At 39.1% G+C, this 19525-nt stretch overlaps 1 protein-coding gene across 1 annotated transcript; it reads left to right on the plus strand.

Annotated features, from left to right (window-relative positions):
* Positions 1 to 1470: 1470 nt before the first annotated feature.
* On the plus strand, positions 1471 to 6432 carry LOC141333018 (uncharacterized). Its single transcript, XM_073837967.1, has 2 exons — positions 1471 to 1578; positions 5512 to 6432. Exons 1-2 carry the CDS (start codon positions 1471 to 1473, stop codon positions 6430 to 6432), a joined length of 1029 nt encoding a protein of 342 aa, XP_073694068.1.
* Positions 6433 to 19525: the final 13093 nt, after the last annotated feature.

A 19525-nucleotide genomic window follows, 5' to 3' on the forward strand; every position in this document is an offset into this window, starting at 1 on the left:
AGTAATTTCTCTAAATGCCATTTTAGATGTTTTCTGCCTCATATGTAGCTCAGCCAATCATAGGATTGACAAAGCTAATAGGTTTGTGAGCTAATTAATTTAAAAGATATAAATTCTACTCTATAAAATATGATAATCAAAGCCAAACTAATGGAAATTTCCAGATAGTACCTTTTGTTCCCCGTTAGGATATAAAAACTAGAAATATGTGTGTATCTGTAATAGCGGACCTCACAAGTTCTAAATGTTTAAACCGGAACCCCACAAGTGACTCAGAAACAGACATGGAGAAATTTTTGTTTGAATTTTGTTACATTTAAGTGATATTTATTATTAAAAACTGGTCATAATCTTGCTTGATTTTTTATACATGCGTAGATCCACTGGAAATGGTGGACCCCATAATTTGGTAAAAAACGATGGACCCCCTTATGGGAGAAAAACAAGTATGTGTGTGTGTGTGTGTGTGTGAGATAGTCATGCTCTTCATAGGTTTGTGGGTGGCTCTTAAAAGAACCGTTTTGGGGAAGTCGTGAGGACTTCAAACACTACTCTGTCGGCTGCCATGCTACTGATCCCTCCGCCGAGAAGTGTTCCATGAAGAAATCCCTCACTCGGACTGCCTCTCTGAAGGAGTTGTTTGCTGCAACCCGACCCAGACCTGGCAGTGGCTCCTCTCCAGCTTGTCCCATGAGCCTCACAGCAGGTGACTCTCTCCCCTCCGAACACCTCATGAAGTTGTGGAGAACACACGTCGCCTTCACACACTTCTCCGCAACTTCAGGATGGGCATCGATGAGCCGTCGGTACATCCTCCACTGTGCGGAGAGGATGCCAAAGGCGTTCTCCACCACAAGCCTGGCTCTGGAGTTCCTCCGCAGCGGGAACACCTCATCAGCCACGAAGACATGGGGCTGGGGTCCTCTGTCTTCAGCACCAGATAGAGGCTGGTCAGGAGGCAGATGAAGTGTGCCAGCCTGGAGAGCCTGTCCAAAGGTGGAGTTCGCCAGAATCCCACCATCACTGTTCCTGCCGTACCCCCCAACATCGATCACCCGGAAGCGATACTTTGCATCCACAACGGCAAGCAGAATGATGGAGAACGTTCCCTTGTAGTTGTGGAACTGGGATCCTGAGTTTGGGGGTGCCTTCAGCACCACATGCTTCCCATCCACCGCTCCAACGCACAGAGGGAAGTTCCACCGCTCCTGAAATCCCTCTGCGATGGACCTCCAGTCTTCGGTGGTGGGCACAGCCATGTAGTCCTCCACAAGGCAGTCCCAGATGGCAGTCACTACCTGGGCGACGATCTGGCACACAGTGGAGACACCAACCCGGTAGCTGGACGCTATCGTCCTGAATGAGTCCCCTGTGGCAAGAAACCTAGAAAACATTTTTATAAATATTATTACAAGTACACTTGTAGTTACATCAACAGGTATACTATTAAATGGATTATGGTATATTAAAATGCCAATAATCAAGCACTACATATTGCCTGTAGTTGGTGTCCTGGAGGGTGATCCTCGCTCCGATGCGGGACAGCAGGTCATCGAACTGAGTGCGGCACAGGCGGAAGTACCGCTGAAAGCAAATGATGAAACTCGCCGAACTGGGTTCGCCTCTGAAGGGTCTGGTGAACCCAAATACCGCGACGATGATCCCTACGCCGCTGTTCTGCTCACCAGAGCAAATACAGAGCAGTGACTCTCTCGATAAATGACCGATCAACAACAGACATCTTGTAAAAAGATGGCCGCCAACGGGGTTCGAAACTTTTGAAACTTTCGCCTCTGACGTGTGTAAATTTCACTTCAAACTTTTGTTTTCACGCGCGTCAATTTCGCTTTTGACGCGCGAATGAACACAAAGTGGTCACGCGTATAACAAGACGCGGCAGGCGCGAATTTAGACGCATATTTGCGTTTGGTGTGGGAATAGGAAAAGAGGAAAGAAGATGGAACAAAATATATAAAATAAAGAGAGGAAATAAAGAAAATAATACAAATAATGTCAATATAATCAAGTGAATAAATTGGTGACCGTTGTTCAGGAGGCATCAGGATTTAGCAGCAGGGCATACTTATAAAGAAGGTACTGTATTTTACCATGAGAACGGTATAAACCAGTGGTTCTCAAACTGATGGAGGGGGTACGTGAACAAAATGCTGAGCTTTGGCATTTGTTTATTTCTACCCCAACTTAAAGTAACATTAAAGTAAGTATTTCTAACAAGCAAAATGCCACTTTTAGTATAAAAACAGTTAAATGTGAGTAAACGGTCAAATGACATTGAGTTACCTCAATTTTGCAGTGAAACTTGACTGCATCCACACCAGCAGCGTACGTATGATTGAATGTCCACAGAGAGTGCTGCTTTAGCAAATCATGCTGCTGTTCATTGTGTCTCTAAAGTAGATTTGTAGCACTTAATAGCATGAAGATCAAATGTTGACAGACTGTACATAGAGATTGATTTAAGAAACTCGTCGATACAGAAACATGCTGTGAGCGTTATTGTTTTTCATGTTTAAAATATGAGCAAGAATCCTATTTTCTCTGAACATCCAAATTGTTTCAAATGTTGATTTTTCTAAGTTAAACAAAAAGGTAATATTAAGTGAACATTTTACATTTTAAATGTAGCCTACATTTTAAACACAATATTGTCCGATTTTACAATAAAGAAATAATATCCAACAAAATCCACAACAGAACTGGTGTGAGTCTCCAAGAAACAGTGTTTCATCAGTGAATGAATCTGGAGCTTTCAAATTTTCAATGTCATTTTAATTTAGTCTACATGTAATGCCTGGAAAAGCTACCAGTCTCGGATGGAGCATTTATTATTATTATTTTTTTAATTGTAGCACTTTGGGATTCTGTGTAAATATAAAGTATGGTATAAATAAAATTTATTATTATTATTATTATTATTATTATTATTATTGTTCTCTTGATTTGAGAGCTAAGGTCTCTTCTCTGTGAGCTCTGTGCGCAGTCATATCAGGCTCTTAGGCCTTTTCCCCCTTCCTGTTAGGCTGCTTCTGTCTTTGAGCTTGGCAGTGCTCCATTCACTCTAGAGCAGGGAGGACGAACTCTGGTCTTGGAGAGCCACCGTCCTGCAGATTTCAGCTCCAACCCTAATTAAGGACCTGTCCACACGGAGACGGATAAATTTTTTTCGTATTGGCGTTTCATCCACACGGATCCGGCGTTTTAGAAGACTGAAACCGCTATTTTTTGAAACCGGGTCCCAAAGTGGATAAATCTGAAAACGACACCCTCGCGGTTTCGTGTGTACAGCCAATCCGTATATTTTGTGAAACGATGATGTCATCACATCACGTGTCGGCTGCGTCACACGTAACAGCTACAACAATAATGACGGACTACATGATTGTGTTCATGTTGCTACTAAGCCTACTAGCTTTATTACAGCAAAATCTATTGCTTCTATGCAACTGTTATGAGCAACAAGCGAGAATGTTCACATCTTCGTCTTCTTCTCCGTGTATAGTGTATCTCTATGGCAGAATTACAGCACCCCATACTGGTCTGGCATATATACTACACCGTTTTCAGTGGTTTCGTGTTTACGGAACTTTTTTTAGAACGAGGGGAAAAAAATGATCGGATAGGGAACGCACCGGCTTCGTGTGGACGGAGATAGAAACTCACCTGCCTGTAGCTTTCTAGTAACCCTTCAGATCTTGATTATGCTGTTCAGGTGTGTTTGATCAAGGGTTGATGCAAAACTATGCCGTTCACCACCCCTGGTCTAGAGGGTCTCCTATGAGTACGCCGCTCCCAAAGAAAACCTTTGGGTCCCATCTCATCTCTGAGAATTAAGTCCTCTGCTCCATGGAGCTTCGTGAGGCAACCAATCCAGGTGTATTATGCTTCTGTATGCAAGCTTCTCCCTGGAGCTCCAATCATGTGACTGCCCTTATGGTTTAGTTGGCAGTGTCTCCTAACCTTAACTCAATTAATGTCATGTTATGTCAAGCTCTGGGGGCTGTTTCAAAAAGACTCTAAGAAAAGCTGGTATTAAAGTCCAAAACCTGACTTGAGATAAAATAACAAATCAATCTGGGTTAAAGTGGTTCCATAAATGAACATTTAAGGTCACACAGTCTCACTAATGTGATCCTGGTTCAGTCAGTGAAGGCAATTTGATGTGCACACTTGTTCTTAAGCAGTCCTTAATGTCGTTTATGGATCTATTTGTACTGTTTAATACATTTGAGATGTTGTGTTTTCCTCAGGGCATATTCTTCATCTGTAAATGTTAGAAAGTCATGCAAACATATCAAGTTTACTGTTAGGAGTGGATGAGGTTTACACTAGTAATTTATTTCCTTAAAGACTCATTTAAGATTTGTGATTGTTTTATATATATATTTTTAAAACAACATCATTAAATCTTGGGCACAAAACAATAAGAACATTGGTACGTAGTGTATGGTTTTTATTCATTTTTAATTATTTTTTTTTGCATTGCATTTCCTATGTACTTTTTATGTTTAAAGTAATAATAAAGTTAAATATTTGTGTGGGGGAGAGTCAGTGCACCGGGTGTGTGTGTGTGTGTGTGTGTGTGTGTGTGTGTGTGTGTGTGTGTGTGTGTGTGTGTGCGCGCGCACATTTGGATGGATTAAATGTAGAGCACAAATTCACCATACTTCAGCACATCTCACTTCACATTCAACTGGAGTAAAAATATTGCCTGTTTTCTTTTAAAGGATATGTTCTGATGTGATGTTTTTTTTATTTTTATTTTTTGTTTTACAGTAAGTTATGGGGCATTTTCCATTTAAAATGTCAGTGTAACAGACCAGTGGTTCCCAACCACGTTCCTGGAGGCCCCCAAAGACTGCACATTTTGCATCTCTCTTTTGTCTCACAGCCTCATTTTAGTGCAGGGGTGCACAACCCTGTTCTTAAACATTTACCATCCTTTAAGTTTAGCTCTGACCCTGATCAAACACACTTGAACCAGGTAATTAATCATTTAATTAGAGAAACATGCAGTGTTTTGGGGGCTCCAGGAACGTGGTTGGGACTCGCTTTAACAACCCTTTTTTATTATTGGCTAACATCATGGCCCCCTTAATAAAACCTCAGAAAGAAGTATTGTGTGATGAATTGTTCATCTGATGGTTGAGTGGGGAGTTTGTCCATTTTCCTTGCCTTGTGGCATTAAACTGGGATTAACTTTTATTTCTTTTTTTTCCCACCTTAGGCCCAACAGCACTGAAAGAGGAGAGAGAAATACTGAATGAAACTGAAGAGAAAGATCAGTTTGAGAATCTTCATGTTTTTATAACTGGAAAAAAATCATTTTGTTCCTTACAGTCAAAAAATTCATCTACACAAAAAAGAGCTCAAAAGGCAAGAACTAGGAGTTTTTTCACTTGCTTTCAGCGTGGAAAGAGATTCAATGAACAAGGAGAATTTAAAGTCCACAAGAAAATTCACACTGGAAAGAGGCGTTTCATCTGTCAACAGTGTGGAAAGAGTTTGACTCGAAAAAGAAACCTTGAAAGTCACATAAGAATTCACACAGGAGAGAAGCCTTTCATCTGCCAACAGTGTGGAAGGAGTTTCAGTGAAAATAGAAACCTTAAAAGTCATATGAGAATTCACACAAAAGAGAAGTGTTTCATCTGCAAATGGTGTGGAAGAAGTTTCAGTAATCCTGAAAACCTTAGAGTCCACCTGAGAGTTCACCCTGGAGAGGGGCGTAACACCTGCAAACAGTGTGGAAAGAGTTTCTCTAGAAAAAGTTTCCTTAACATTCACATGAGAGGTCACACTGGAGAGAGGCCTTACGCCTGCAAACAGTGTGGAAAGAGTTTCTCTAGAAAAAGTTGCCTTAACATTCACATGAGAGGTCACACTGGAGAGAGGCCTTACGCCTGCAAACAGTGTGGAAAGAGTTTCAGTCAACGAGGAAACCTTGACAAGCACATGAGGATCCACACTGGAGAGAAGCCTTACACTGCAGAGAGGCGTTTCATCTGTCAACAGTGTGGAAAGAGTTTCAGTCAAAATGCAAACCTTAAAGTCCACATGAAAATTCACACTGGAGAGAAGCCTTTCATCTGCCAACAGTGTGGAAAGAGTTTCACTCGAAAAGTAAACCTTGAAAGTCACATGAGAATTCACACAGGAGATGACTCTTTCACGTGCCATCAGTGTGAAAAAAGTTTCAGTAATCCTGGAAACCTTAGAGACCACCTGAGAGTTCACACTGGAGAGAAGCCTTACACTTGCAAACAGTGTGGAAAGAGTTTCAGTAAACGAGGAAACCTTGACAGGCACATGAAGATCCACACTGGAGAGAAGCCTTACATATGCAGTCAATGTGGAAACAGTTTCAGTCAACGAGAACACCTTGACAAGCACATGATTATCCACAATAGATAGAGCCTTTTTACCTGCCAACAGTGTGGAAAGAGTTTCACTCTAAAATAAAATCTTAACAGGCACATTAAAATTCACAACAGAGAGAAGGCTGACAGATCCCCTCAGTGTGGAAAGAGTTTCAACCAAAATGTATAAAACAGTTTTGGTCCTTGATTCTGTTTGGTTGAGCCACATCTGAAGCTGTTGTAAATTACTCTACAAACTGACATTCTTTGTTACCTATGTGTTGCTCGGAAAAAACAATGTAGGGTCCAGACCAATCATAAACAGTTGTTCATTATATTTACCAAATAATAATTTTTCATTAGATTAACAAATGGTCACAGACCCCCTTTCACCCAATCCACAACACTGGCAGCCATGTTAAATGGTCTTACTATGGCAACCAGGACTCCTCTGCCAGACCAGATAATCTTTACAACTCAAAAGTATGTAGAGAGAATTTTCCCCAATACTCTAAAAAGGACACATACTACCATAGGAACTAACATCTTTCATTAATTCTTAGAAAAAGCTTTCTGTGAACAAACAAACACATATCCTCAGATCATTGTGAATGTTACTACTGTTCATTTATTTTGTCTTTTGTATTGTGAAATGTTTTTATGCATGTGTTATGATATACCACTACTTAGTATAACACATATAACATGTTTGGTCTTGTTGAATTCGTTGATGATCTAAAAAGATGGGTGTCTAATTTTTTGATACCTATGCAACAAATTAGTGTTTTAAGAATCTTTAGTAGTTTTTTCATGAACAACCAATCCCAGCACATATGCAAATACCATGCTTACAGACAAAGAGTTGTAAACTTTCCCTCCAAAAGCAAAAGTCACCATTGACTCTCTAGCCTTCCAATTATCAATTAACCTGGCCTCTCAATTACCTTTATCTCCTAACTGTGACCCACATAGAAGATAAAGGCTTCACACAGAGACTCGCCTCAGTTCTCCTGGCTTTTCTCAGTTCTTTTAGTCCCGTGTCTCATCACCTTGCTATCTTCTGGTTGATAAGTCCCAGAGCCGATGCATCCGCGCCTGGCAGGCCTTGAACTCCTAGGAAGATGAGGAAAATGAGCTAGAACTCTCCAGAACCCTAAGCCTGTGCCAGGCCCTGCAGCCTTGTCTTCTCATTCCCCAAAGTTCACAAGATTTCAGCTGGGTCTCTTACTCAGCTCATTATTCTTCTTCACTTTCCACCTTGGAAGAAACTCCCAATCACCGCAGAGTCAGGACACCTTTGGAACTCATCGCTCTTCAAACCTGGAAGAACGTGATCCCAATTCCAAAACCTTGAAACCATCAAGACTTTCACCCAAAACTGCATCCAGACACTCGTCAATGACAAAGGCAATGCAAGTATCATACATTTAACCAAACAAACATATTTGTAAACCCCATTGTAAAATGGCACTGATGGTTTCATTCAGGTGGTTAACTGACTCTTTTCATAGGCTCATTTTTCTTGTTTTTCTATTGGCTCCATTCATCCAATTTGACTTGACCTTTCTCCATGTATGAGTGATTGTATGTTTGTACGTTTAGATTAGTTATGTGTTAGTACTTACTTAATAAACTCTTGTGCACAAATTACATGGGTTTCTGATTCTGTCTTGTAAATTAATGTCCCGTTACGATTCTGATCAAGCTACAGGCTTCAATGGATTAAAACTGTAAGAATGTTATTTTTTGCAGCCAAGAAAATATCATTGCTTAGAGTTGCTGTGAAATTAACCTGAATGTTCGCTGGACTAACAGATTAGTCGATGGCGATATTTAATTCTGCTACAGTTAATTCTGGCATCTGATAATTGTAAGCATAATTAGTCAAAAGGGAAATATGAGCTAATTCACAAGAACTATTTGTGAGGAACTACAGTTAAAGTCATCAGTTTACATCTCCTTTTCAGAATCTGCAAAATATTCCCTTACATAAAGCATAAAACAAAGGATTCTAATTAGAATTTCTATCACCTTTGGAAGCGTTCCTTGGATTCCATTAGGAATTGTCTTATAGGACAAGGCATAAATGTCCTGTAGGATCATTTCTACATGATTTTAATGGGATTCAATTTTATCTTGAATCTTGTTGAAAAATACTACTTTTTCAATGTATCTGTTACAAATGTACTCCGTGCTGAACGGACGAGACGGAAGACAGGATCACGGTCAACAATATTTAATATATAACTCTTCAAATGGTTCAAAACAGGTACAGCCAGGACTATTCACACACGTAGAACATCAAGACGTAAACGAAGACCGACAGTGTTCTGAACAGAAAGACAGACTGGATGACTGGATAATTCAACACAGGTGACACAGATGATCAATAATTACACACAGGTGACGGGGATGAGGGCAAAAGGAGGCACAACCAAATCAGACAGATAGAAATGGGAAAAACCAATGAAAAACAGACAGAACTGTGACAATACGCCCCCCTCCTGAAAGGCGCATCCTCATGCCTTAGAAAAACAAAAACAGACAAGAGGGGCGGAAAACCAGGAAACCAGGGGTCCGTTCTTCGTACCTCGCTAACTAAGTTAGCTGGATTTGATTGTTGACGATTTTGCGTGATCTTGGATCGCTCGGTTCTTCGAAGCTCATCCGGGACTTGCTGTCATAGCAACAGGTGCGCCAGCTTAAACCTGCTCTGGAGCAGGTTTATTTCATGTAAACAGGATTTAGGCTGCGCTCCTGTCGGGTTATGATTGGTTGAAATGGCGAGGTCACATCTGATTGGTTAAAGAGCACGACTGACGCGGACTGACTCACGTGGGAAAAGAAAAGTATCTTGCAAGAAAGTATATATCTTTTTTTACAGTCTATGGTATATATACCGTTCAAAAGTCTGGGGTCAGTACATTTTTTTTTTTTAAAGAAATTGATACTTTAATTCACCAAGGATGTATTAAGTTAATAATGAAAAAAATATTAAAAGTTAATAATAAATAATTTACATTGTTATATATATATATATATATATATATATATATATATATATATATATATATATCGGAGGTTCCAAAAAATATTTGGCAGCACAACTGTTGATATTATCCAACATTGATCATTCTAATGATAAATCAGCATATTAGAATGATTTCTGAAGGATCATGTGACACTTAAGACTGGAGTAACAGCTGATAAAAATTCAGCTTTTCATCACAGGAATAAATTCTATTTTAAAGTATGTTAAAATAATAATAAAAAAAACATTATTTTATATTGTAAAAACATTTTGCACTATTACTGTTTTTTCTGTATTTTTTATCAAATAAATGCAGCCTTGATGAGTATAAGAGACTTCTTTAAAGACTATTACAAGTCTTACTGACCCCAAACTTTTGAACGGTAGTGTATAAAAAAATAAAAATATAAATAAAATAACATATCAAGGAAAAAACATGTAACATGGGCAGCATTAACATATTTAATGTGTTCACAACTTTTTGCCAGCCCTCTCTCCTTGCTTTTCCAGCCTTTGCAGTGTTCCCTTGCGTTTTAAATAAACTCTGAAACTCCTGAAATCCCTCAATCAAGAGTTCTTGCTCTGCTGCAGAAAAATACTGAGCGCGCTCCTTCGTCATGTTCGCCGACCAATCAAAGAGTTGCCGATCAATGTTTCTACTATCGATACGTATCCCCTTTTAAGCCACCCAGTGATCTCAAATAACTTCATCCAGCTATACTAATCATCAACAACAGGTGCGTTCGGAGAACCGGAATAGCGAGCTCATAGTTAGCACGATGATTTGATCTTAGATGTGTCATTTGATCTTGGATGTAGTAAGCGAGGTACGAAGAACGGACCCCAGGTAAAAAAAAAGTGCACTAAAATACACTTTAAGTATACTTAGTACACTTTTCAGTAGTGTACTAAAAGTGCTCTATTTTCGCACACTAATTTTGTACTTATTGTACTAAAAATAGTATTAAGTATATGTTAAGATAAACTTAATACCATCTAAGTGTACTCAACTGTGCTATTTTGAGACACCATGAAATTGAACTAAAATGTGCTTTTAACATACTATATCTGTATTTAAAAATATATATTTAGTTACAACTAGAAATACACTTGAACCCTACTTTTAAACATTTACAAATATATTTATGACTAATTTAAAGTATAACAATAATATATTAAAAGAATATACAAAGTGTGAAAAAAGTGTGCTAAAATACAATTTAAGTACACTTAGTGCACTTCCCTAATGTACTTAAAGTGCTCTATTTTCGGGCACTGATTTTGTACTTAATATACTAAAAGTTATTCTTAAGTACTTCTTAAGATAAACTTAAGATCATCTAAGTGTACTCAACTGTGCTATTTTGAGACACCATGAAGATGAACTAAAACGTGCTTTTAACATACTATCTCAGCATTTCCAAAAATGTATTTTGTTTCCACTTATAATACAATTGAAACATATTTCATAAACCTTTAAATATACTAATTATGCATAAAAAATAAACTTACTGATTATTTAAAATACATGAATAATATATAAAAAATGTATACAAAGCGTATTTATAATGTATTGCCCACATATTTTTATTAATAAAAAATACACTTGTTGATTATTTAAAATACATGAATAATATATAATAAATGTATACATAGCGTATTTATAATGTATTTTTTATTAATAAAAATATGTGGGCAAGACATTATAATTACGCTTTGTATAAATTTATTATATATAATTCATATATTTTAATTAATTATTAAGTGTATTATAATGAATAAAACTGTATGGGCAATGCATTATAAATACGTTGTCACGAAACGTGTAGGAAAGCAAAAAATAACGTCTTCAATAAAAAGTCTTCAATAAATCCTCAGGCAGAGTAACAATAGACAGGAATGGCGGGAGAAGATGTGCACACAACGAAGGAACATAGGTGTAACGCTTGTAGCCAAACAAAAAAAAAGGAAATCAAACAAACTTATAAAGGGTAGATAATTACAACAACATGTGGAGGGGATCACACTAATGAGTAGGGCTGTGCAATAAATCGCATGCGATTGTCATGCGTATCTCATCAGTAAAGCCGGTTCTGTGATTAGTAGTAAATCTCCATCACGTCCGTTCAGATGGCGCGGTATTCAAAACACTGAGCCGTCGATCACTGAAAAGCGGATGAATCGCATTCGATTTTGAACGCGATATTGCGTAGCTTTTCAGTGATCTACGTCTGAGGCCCCGTTTACACGAAGGGAAAACGCAGATATTTCCCTGCGGTTTGGCCTCTCATTTACACGAAAACCCCGTTTTTATCACAGAAAACGATTATTTCTAAAAACTCCGGCCAAAGTGGATAAATTAGAAAACGCCGTTTTCACGTTGTAGTGTGGACTGTGAAAACGGAGGCTTTTGAAAATGATGACGCATATTTATAGTCATGTGACACATATTGTACCAATAGATATCTATGTTTACACCAGTAATTGTGCCTGCGCTATTCACACACTGCTGCTAAAGAGATACCTTGTACACTCTTCAAATTACAGTCCTAAAATGATGACGGAAAATTTACTCACAGTTGCTGTCCTGCAAAACATGACGACAACTGCTTTTCAGATAAAATATGAATGAGCGTGATATAGACGCGTCAGTGGATAATGAGATATTTCCGTAAATTATCCCGCCAGAAGAATTGCGTGAAAACTTATTACGTCTGTATAATTTTGGAGGCTTTACGCATGCGCAGTAAGGCGAATTTGATGTTTTCCTACGTTTCAGTGTGGATGAGAAACTTTTGGAAAACGCTTGGAAACGCTAGTGTGGACGGAGAGCGTTTTAAAATTAAAACTCCGTTTTCAAATGTATCCGGATTAATGTAAACGTAGCCTCAGTGTTTTGAATACTGCGCCATCTGAACGCAGGTGATGGAGATTTACTACTAATCACAGAACCGGCTTTACTGATGAGATACGCATGACAATCGCATGCGATTTATTGCACAGCCCTACTAATGAGCAGGAAGACCAAAAAAGGGCATGGGAGAAACCAAACAGACAGTCCAATTGGGAAACACTGGGAAAAACCAAGACAAACAGTCCAAGGGCGGGACATACACTTTGTATACATTTATCATATATTATTCATGTATTTTAAATAATTAAGATGTGTATTTTTTATTGATAAACATATGTGGGCAATACATTATAAATACGCTTTGTATACATTTGTTATATATTATTCATGTATTTTAAATAATCAGTAAGTTTATTTTTTTATGTATAATTAGTATATTTAAAGGTTTATGAAATATGTTTCAATTCTATTAGAAGTGGTAGCAAAATAAATTTTTTGGAAATGCTGAGATAGTATGTTAAAAGCACATTTTAGTTCATCTTCATGGTGTCTCAAAATAGCACAGTTGAGTACACTTAGATGATTTTAAGTTTATCTTAAGAAGTACTTAAGAATAACTTTTAATATATTATTGTTATACATTAAATTAGTCATAAATATATTTATAAATGTTTAAAATGAGGGTTCAAGTGTATTTCTAGTTGTAACTAAATCTGTTTTTTTTAAATACAGATATAGTATGTTAAAAGCACATTTTAGTTCAATTTCATGGTGTCTCAAAATAGCACAGTTGAGTACACTTAGATGGTATTAAGTTTATCTTAAAATATTCTTAATACTATTTTTTAGTACAATAAGTACAAAATTAGTGCGCGAAAATAGAGCACTTTTAGTACATTACTGAAAAGTGTACTAAGTATACTTAAAGTGTATTTTAGTGCACTTTTTTTTTTACCTGGGAGAATTACCACACTCAAAATCAGTTTAAGTGTTAGTGCTAATAATGCATTCATATTAGGTGTACTTTAGTACAACTTTTGAGAAAATGTACTTCTACTACAATACATTACTAATAGATTTTTAATAAAATCAATTTAATATAACTTAAAATTACCACACTCAAAATCAATTTAAGTGTTAAGGCTTATAGTTGTCACGTATCTGGTCTATCCTGTCATTATGAACTCTTGCACCACACATCATGGACTTCATTTCCCACAAGCCACTGCTCTAATCACTGCATTCACCTTAGAGCCCTGCACGGGCCTTAAATCTAAGCCCTAGCCCGGCCCTGGCCCGAAACGCACAGGCTGTAGCCCGGCCCGTGTCCGACAGCTTATCAAAAATTTTGGCCCGAGTCCGACCCGAAGCCCGTCTTTTTTTCCGCCAAACAGCTTATACTGTTACAGCCATTAAAATAGACCAGATTCGTATTTAATAGAAAGTTTATGTTTTTTTCGTTTAATTTTTTTTTATCAGAACAATTTAGAGAAATGTTTGGAGTTTTTTGTTTGTTTGTTTTTTAAATGTAAGTTTTAGTTTTTTAAGTGACATCGATATCCAAGCGGTATGTGGTCCACAGTGAGTTTACTTAATTTAACCTATATATCAAATCAACACTTGACTAGTCTACAATGCAATCCGCAGATATAAAACAAACATCAATATATCACAATGTTAGATTTAAAGTTTATTATCACCATCTCAGAACAAAGGCATTTCGAACAGGGCAGGCAGCTCTGCTGCGCAAAATCGGAACATACAAAGTCGCAGTGGTAAAGTAAACGAATAATGAACAAATATATAAAGAATAAATAATAATATAGAAAACTTCAAAAACACAACTTTACCACGTGGCAGAAAATCTCTGTGCTGCGCAGAGTATGTAAGTGGAGTGGAGCGGCAACAATTTCCCCCCGCGCTCCTTGCATTTAATAATCGCTCTGCTCCAGCTCCACTCCTCGCTCACTGATATCAGAAACACCGCTCCGCGTCAAAAAAAAAAATTAAGTATGTTTGAAATGTAACAGTCCTGTTCATAAAATATAATAAAATAACAGGAGAGTTTCAAACATAGTGTGCAATATTTGTTCCGACCACAGCTAATAATTGTCAGCATTAAAAGAGTATTGCTGCTTTATCCAGTGCAAAGTTTGTAATGAAAATAATACGTTTTCGTCAGTTATTTTACCTACAGATCACATTATTTCTGATTTGAGTGATCCATCTCTATCAAGCTAAACATGTTTAACATATGATTTCCTGCTTAATGTGCAGTTATATTATGGACCATTGGCATGAATTGTACTCATGATGGAGCGGTGGTGGAGCGCTCTTGAAGAGAGTGAAAACCATGACGCTCCGACTTTTAAAAAAATCCGCTCCTTCCTCCATTCAAAATCACACCGCTCCGCTCTGCTCATACGCACACATTAAATCTCATTAAACTTTTTTTTTTTTTTTTTTTCTAAAGCAGGCCCGAAGCCCGATATGTGTGCAAGTTATGACGTGAAAATTGGCCCGAAGCCCGGCCCTAGGGGCAAAAAAAAGTCGGGCCCCGACGGGCTCGGGCTCAAATGCAGGGCTCTAATTCACCTGCTCTCACTTTACTGATTACTGGTCACAGCTGCACCTCATCACACTGTCTGCATTTAAGCCACAGACACACACACTTCCTTGCGAAGTCTTATTGTTCCTATGGTCGTAATTCTAAGCGTTTATCTCTGTGTTGGATTCTCTGTGTATGACTCTGGACTGTGTACCCCGTTGACGATTCCTGCTACCTGCCATTGCGACCATTGCCTGTCTATTGAACTGTTTCCCAGATTACCTACGTTGTTCCTGTTTTCTGGTGATTATTCCTGCATGTTGACGATTCTCAATAAATGCTGCAAATGGATCCGCACGTCTCAGTCTGACTCTCTCTGTGACAATAGTGCATTCATATTAAGTCTACTTAAGTACAATTTTGGGGGAAATGTACTTCTACTACAATACATTACTAATAGATTTTTAATAAAATCAATTTAATGTAACTTAAAATTACCACACTCAAAATCATTTTAAGTGTTAATGCTTATAGTGCATTCATATTAAGTGTACTTAAGTACAACTTTTGAGAAAATCTACTTCTACTACAATACATTACTAATAGATTTTTTTAAATATTAACTTATTTTAAACTTAGGATTAGTATGTAAACAGTCTACTAATAATCAACTAATGTTTAAAGCATTTAAAGCACGTCTTTGAAAAACACACTAATAAAACTCTTTTGCATGTTTTTTCTGTAGTATACTTTATTTTAGTACACTAAAAATTTATTTAAGTATTACTGGTATTTAGTATACTTTTTTCAAGTGTACTTAAGTCCTACTGACGTATAAACATACTTTTAATTAGTGTATTCATAGTGTATAAACATCACACTTTAACACAAAAAAATAACAATGTACTAAAAATGTATTTGCGGGTATTTAAGTGTATTTTCATTGCATTTAAGTATATATTTTTTTCACCTGGGAAACCAGAGTCAATGAGAGAGGGGGCTCCGGCGGAGGACGCAACCCACGGAGGAGGACCAGAACAAACGTCCAAGGGGCAAACAGGACAGTCCAAGGGGGCGACGACTGTGGGAGGAGCCAGGGAGGAAACAGGAGGGACCTGAAGCAGGAGAGCAGGACCCAGATTATAGCCAGGATGACGGCCCACGGTGGAGCAAGGACCGCCGACCGACAGAGGCAGAGCAGCTGGTGAAGGAACCCGAGGCGGAGATGGAGAGCCGAGGGACCAGGGTGACACCGCGGATCCGGAGGGCAAAGGTGGAACTTTAGGCTCTGGCGACCGAGGCAGAGGCGGAGTTCCGCGGCCGAGCCGGAGCGACAGAGGACGAAGGCGGTGCTGAAGGGAAGGAGGAGCCTGACAGAGCCGGAGGGACAGAGGGACGAGGCGAAGCCAGAGGAGTGGAGTCCTGAGGCGGCGGATGGTCAACGACTGACCAAGGCGGAGCCGGAGGGACGATGGAGCCCGGTGGAGAGCCGTGGTGGAACCACAGGGTCGGAGGGCCGAGGTGGAGATCTGGGCTCAGAGGCTGGAGGCTCCAGCCATGCCACCGATGTTAGCTGGCATCCCTGCGGCGAGCCCACTGCATAGATGGTGGGCTGAGGGTGAGCAAGGGGACTGACTGATGACCTGGGAGACTTAGGACGGCTGGGCGGAACCAGCGGGGACTCAGGACGGCTGGACGGAACCAGCGGGGACAAGGCAGATTCAGACAGAAGAGGGCGGGTGGGTGGGAGGGAAGTTTATGTCAGCCAGTGGCTCCGTGAAAAAGTCTATTAAACCACATGATTCATACTCCTCGATTTCAGAAAGGAAGTCGATCAGGTCCCCAGAGTTTTCCATCTCACCCCCAGCGGTGTTGCAGTTGGCAGGGCTCTCAATTTCCCTCACTTGCTCCACGTCGCAATCCACCGTCACAGATGTAGAATCCGGCTCACGCACCTGATCAGCTGGAGAGGACTCCGGTTCTGTCGCTCGCGGCTCTAATCCCTCATCCGCGGTGCGCTCGGGTTCACGCTCTGCATGTCGGGGCGATGATTGGCTGCTCTCTGGGTCATGAGCGGGGCTGGCGTCCTTCTCGACAAAACCGACAGTCCAGGGAGATCCACAGCCAGTACCCACTCGATACATCCGGCGAGGCTCTCTCGAGGACCCTCCCCGGACAGCTGCATCTTGATGTTGTCATTAAGTCCGTTGCGGAAGAACGTGCATAGGCAGCTGTCCGGGTAGTGCGTAGATGGAGCGAGGACCATGAAGTCTCTGGTTTGGTCGTTGAGAGAGCGTTTCCCCTACTTCAGGAGGATGATGAAGATGTTGGGGTCGTCCATGAGGAGAAAAAAATAAAACACTGATACAAAAAACAGAAAAGAAACGCAGGAAAAGGTGCCGGGTAAACTGTTGTTGGTCGGTCTTTCTGTTACAAGTGTACTGCGTGCTGAAGGGATGAGACGGAAGACAGGATCACGATCAACAATATTTAATATATAACTCTTCAAATGGTTCAAAACAGGTACAGCCAGGACTATTCACACACGTAGAACATCAAGACGTAAACGAAGACCGACAGTGTTCTGAACAAAGACAGACTTATAAAGGGTGACTGAATAATTCAACACAGGTGACACAGATGATCAATAATTACACACAGGTGACGGGGATGAGGGCAAAAGAGGGCACAACCAAATCAGACAGATAGAAATGGGAAAAACCAATGAAAAACAGAACTGTGACAGTATCTATTACTAACCAATAGTTTTTACAGGTTACATCTGATGTATTTTGTTACCTACATTAGTGCACAGCATTAGTGCAAACATTTCTAAGGTACTGATAAGACATGTTAAAAGTATTTAAACTCTTTTAAAAAGTTGCCAGAAACTGACAGCATTTTCGACAGTACCGTTTTAGAATTGCACAATATGTAGAATTTCTATTCATATTTACTGGGTTTTTGAGCATTGTACACCCTGAAAGTGAGGTGCCCGCGCCAGCGGAGCATCCTCTCATCAATGCATATTGATGCATTGTTGCAAATTTTTGGTTCACAGAATTTGGACAAGAGGTGATTTAATACAGGGCAGACTTCTGTACAGCCTGTCAGTGTCACTGGCTGGCCTTGCTGTATTATCATTGAAGTGCAGAAAAGGTGTGCTGCCAGTTCATTTCATGCCAATCATGAAGAGGTTCAGGATCTTCAGCTGGATGGCTCACAGCGGACCATGTTGACGTGCTTCACTTCTGACCTCTGCCTCGTTGCTGTGTTCTACCTGTAAACAATTATATGAATTATACGTGTATTGGTCACCCCTATACAACGTTTTCACCTTGTCATAGAAAATTCTCAACATTGAAGACATCTCAGAACTGCCTAGAAACCTTGCTATTTAACAGATATTGCTGATGCTTTTTACAAAATTGAATTCATTAATGAAAAACTATTGGTAGCTAAGTTTGAAAGTATTATACCTTCCCATATCAAGATTTTGGAAAATGCAACAGTAAACCAAACAGAGAAAACCTCAGCATTCAACCCTCCTTGAAAACAATAGAGATAGAAAATAGTAACAAGAGAAACACGAAAACATCGAATAGAGTATTTATAAATCACATTTCTTTACATAACTTTACCTTTGATTATTTTTAGGAAATACAAATAAATAAAAAAATAAAAAATATGTGCGTGGTGAAAGTGCGTGTGTTAATGTTTGTGTGTGTTTGCGATGTTTGTGTGTGGGGAGAGAGTGTGTGTGTGGGTTTGCAGTACGTGTGGATTACTGGTCGCTAATGGCAGGGAGGAATCATTTTAACGACATAATATTCAAGAGATGTACAACAGGTATTCACCTTGTGATCCCGCTCGCACTTTTCAGCATAAGAGACTCCTTTCACTCTGCAGCTGGTGTCCAGAGGTGCAGCACGCACACACAAACGATCGCTCGTCAACTGAGGCTCGTAGCGATCCACCATACCCAAACACAGCGAGATCATCTCCGCAATGCAGCCAATGCGTCTAACAGAATTCAGGTGACCTGCATCTCTCAATATGGTCGCTCTCTCTTGCAGCTCCACCTTAAATACGTATCCTCACTTCCTGTAATTAACTTCCGCTCGGCCATAATGAAAAAAAAACTTATTTTATTTTCCACATGTTTTGTGCTATCGCCACACCCTGGACCACAAAACCAGTCTTAAGTCACTGGGGTATATTTGTAGCAATAGCCAAAAATACATTGCATGGGACAAAATTTTTGATTTTTCTTTTATGCCAAAAATCATTAAGAAATTAAGTAAAGTTCATGTTCCATGAAGATTTTTTGTAAAATTCCTACTGTAAACATATCAAAATGTAATTTTTGATTTGTAATATCCATTGTTAAGAACCTAATTTGGACAACTTTAAAGGTGATTTTCTCAGTCTTTTTGATTTTTTTGCATCCTCAGATTTCTGATTTCAAATAGATGTATCTCAGCCAAATATTGTCCTATCCTAACAAACTTATTTATTGAGCTTTCATATGGTGTATAAATCTCAGTTTTGTCAAATTTAACCTTATGACTGGTTTTGTGGTCCAGGGTCACATTTTAGTATCTCAGCTTTAGTAAATTCATGATCAGTTTATAAAAAGATTCAACACAAGGATTGTTTAACTTCAGTTTTGTGAGTTTATTATTTCTTTGAATATTAGTGTGTTTGTAAACTAG

The sequence above is a fragment of the Garra rufa genome, chromosome 4 (genome assembly GCF_049309525.1).
Source record: "Garra rufa chromosome 4, GarRuf1.0, whole genome shotgun sequence".
NCBI classification, from domain to species: domain Eukaryota; kingdom Metazoa; phylum Chordata; class Actinopteri; order Cypriniformes; family Cyprinidae; genus Garra; species Garra rufa.

Excerpts from the sequence above, each read along its gene's own strand:
- LOC141333018 (XM_073837967.1), top strand. The coding sequence starts at position 1,471 with ATGCCAATAATCAAGCACTACATATTGCCTGTAGTTGGTGTCCTGGAG. Across the intron at positions 1,579-5,511 it reads TGAGTGCGGCACAGGCGGAA|TGTGGAAAGAGTTTGACTCG; the intron begins GTACCGCTGAAA and ends ATCTGTCAACAG.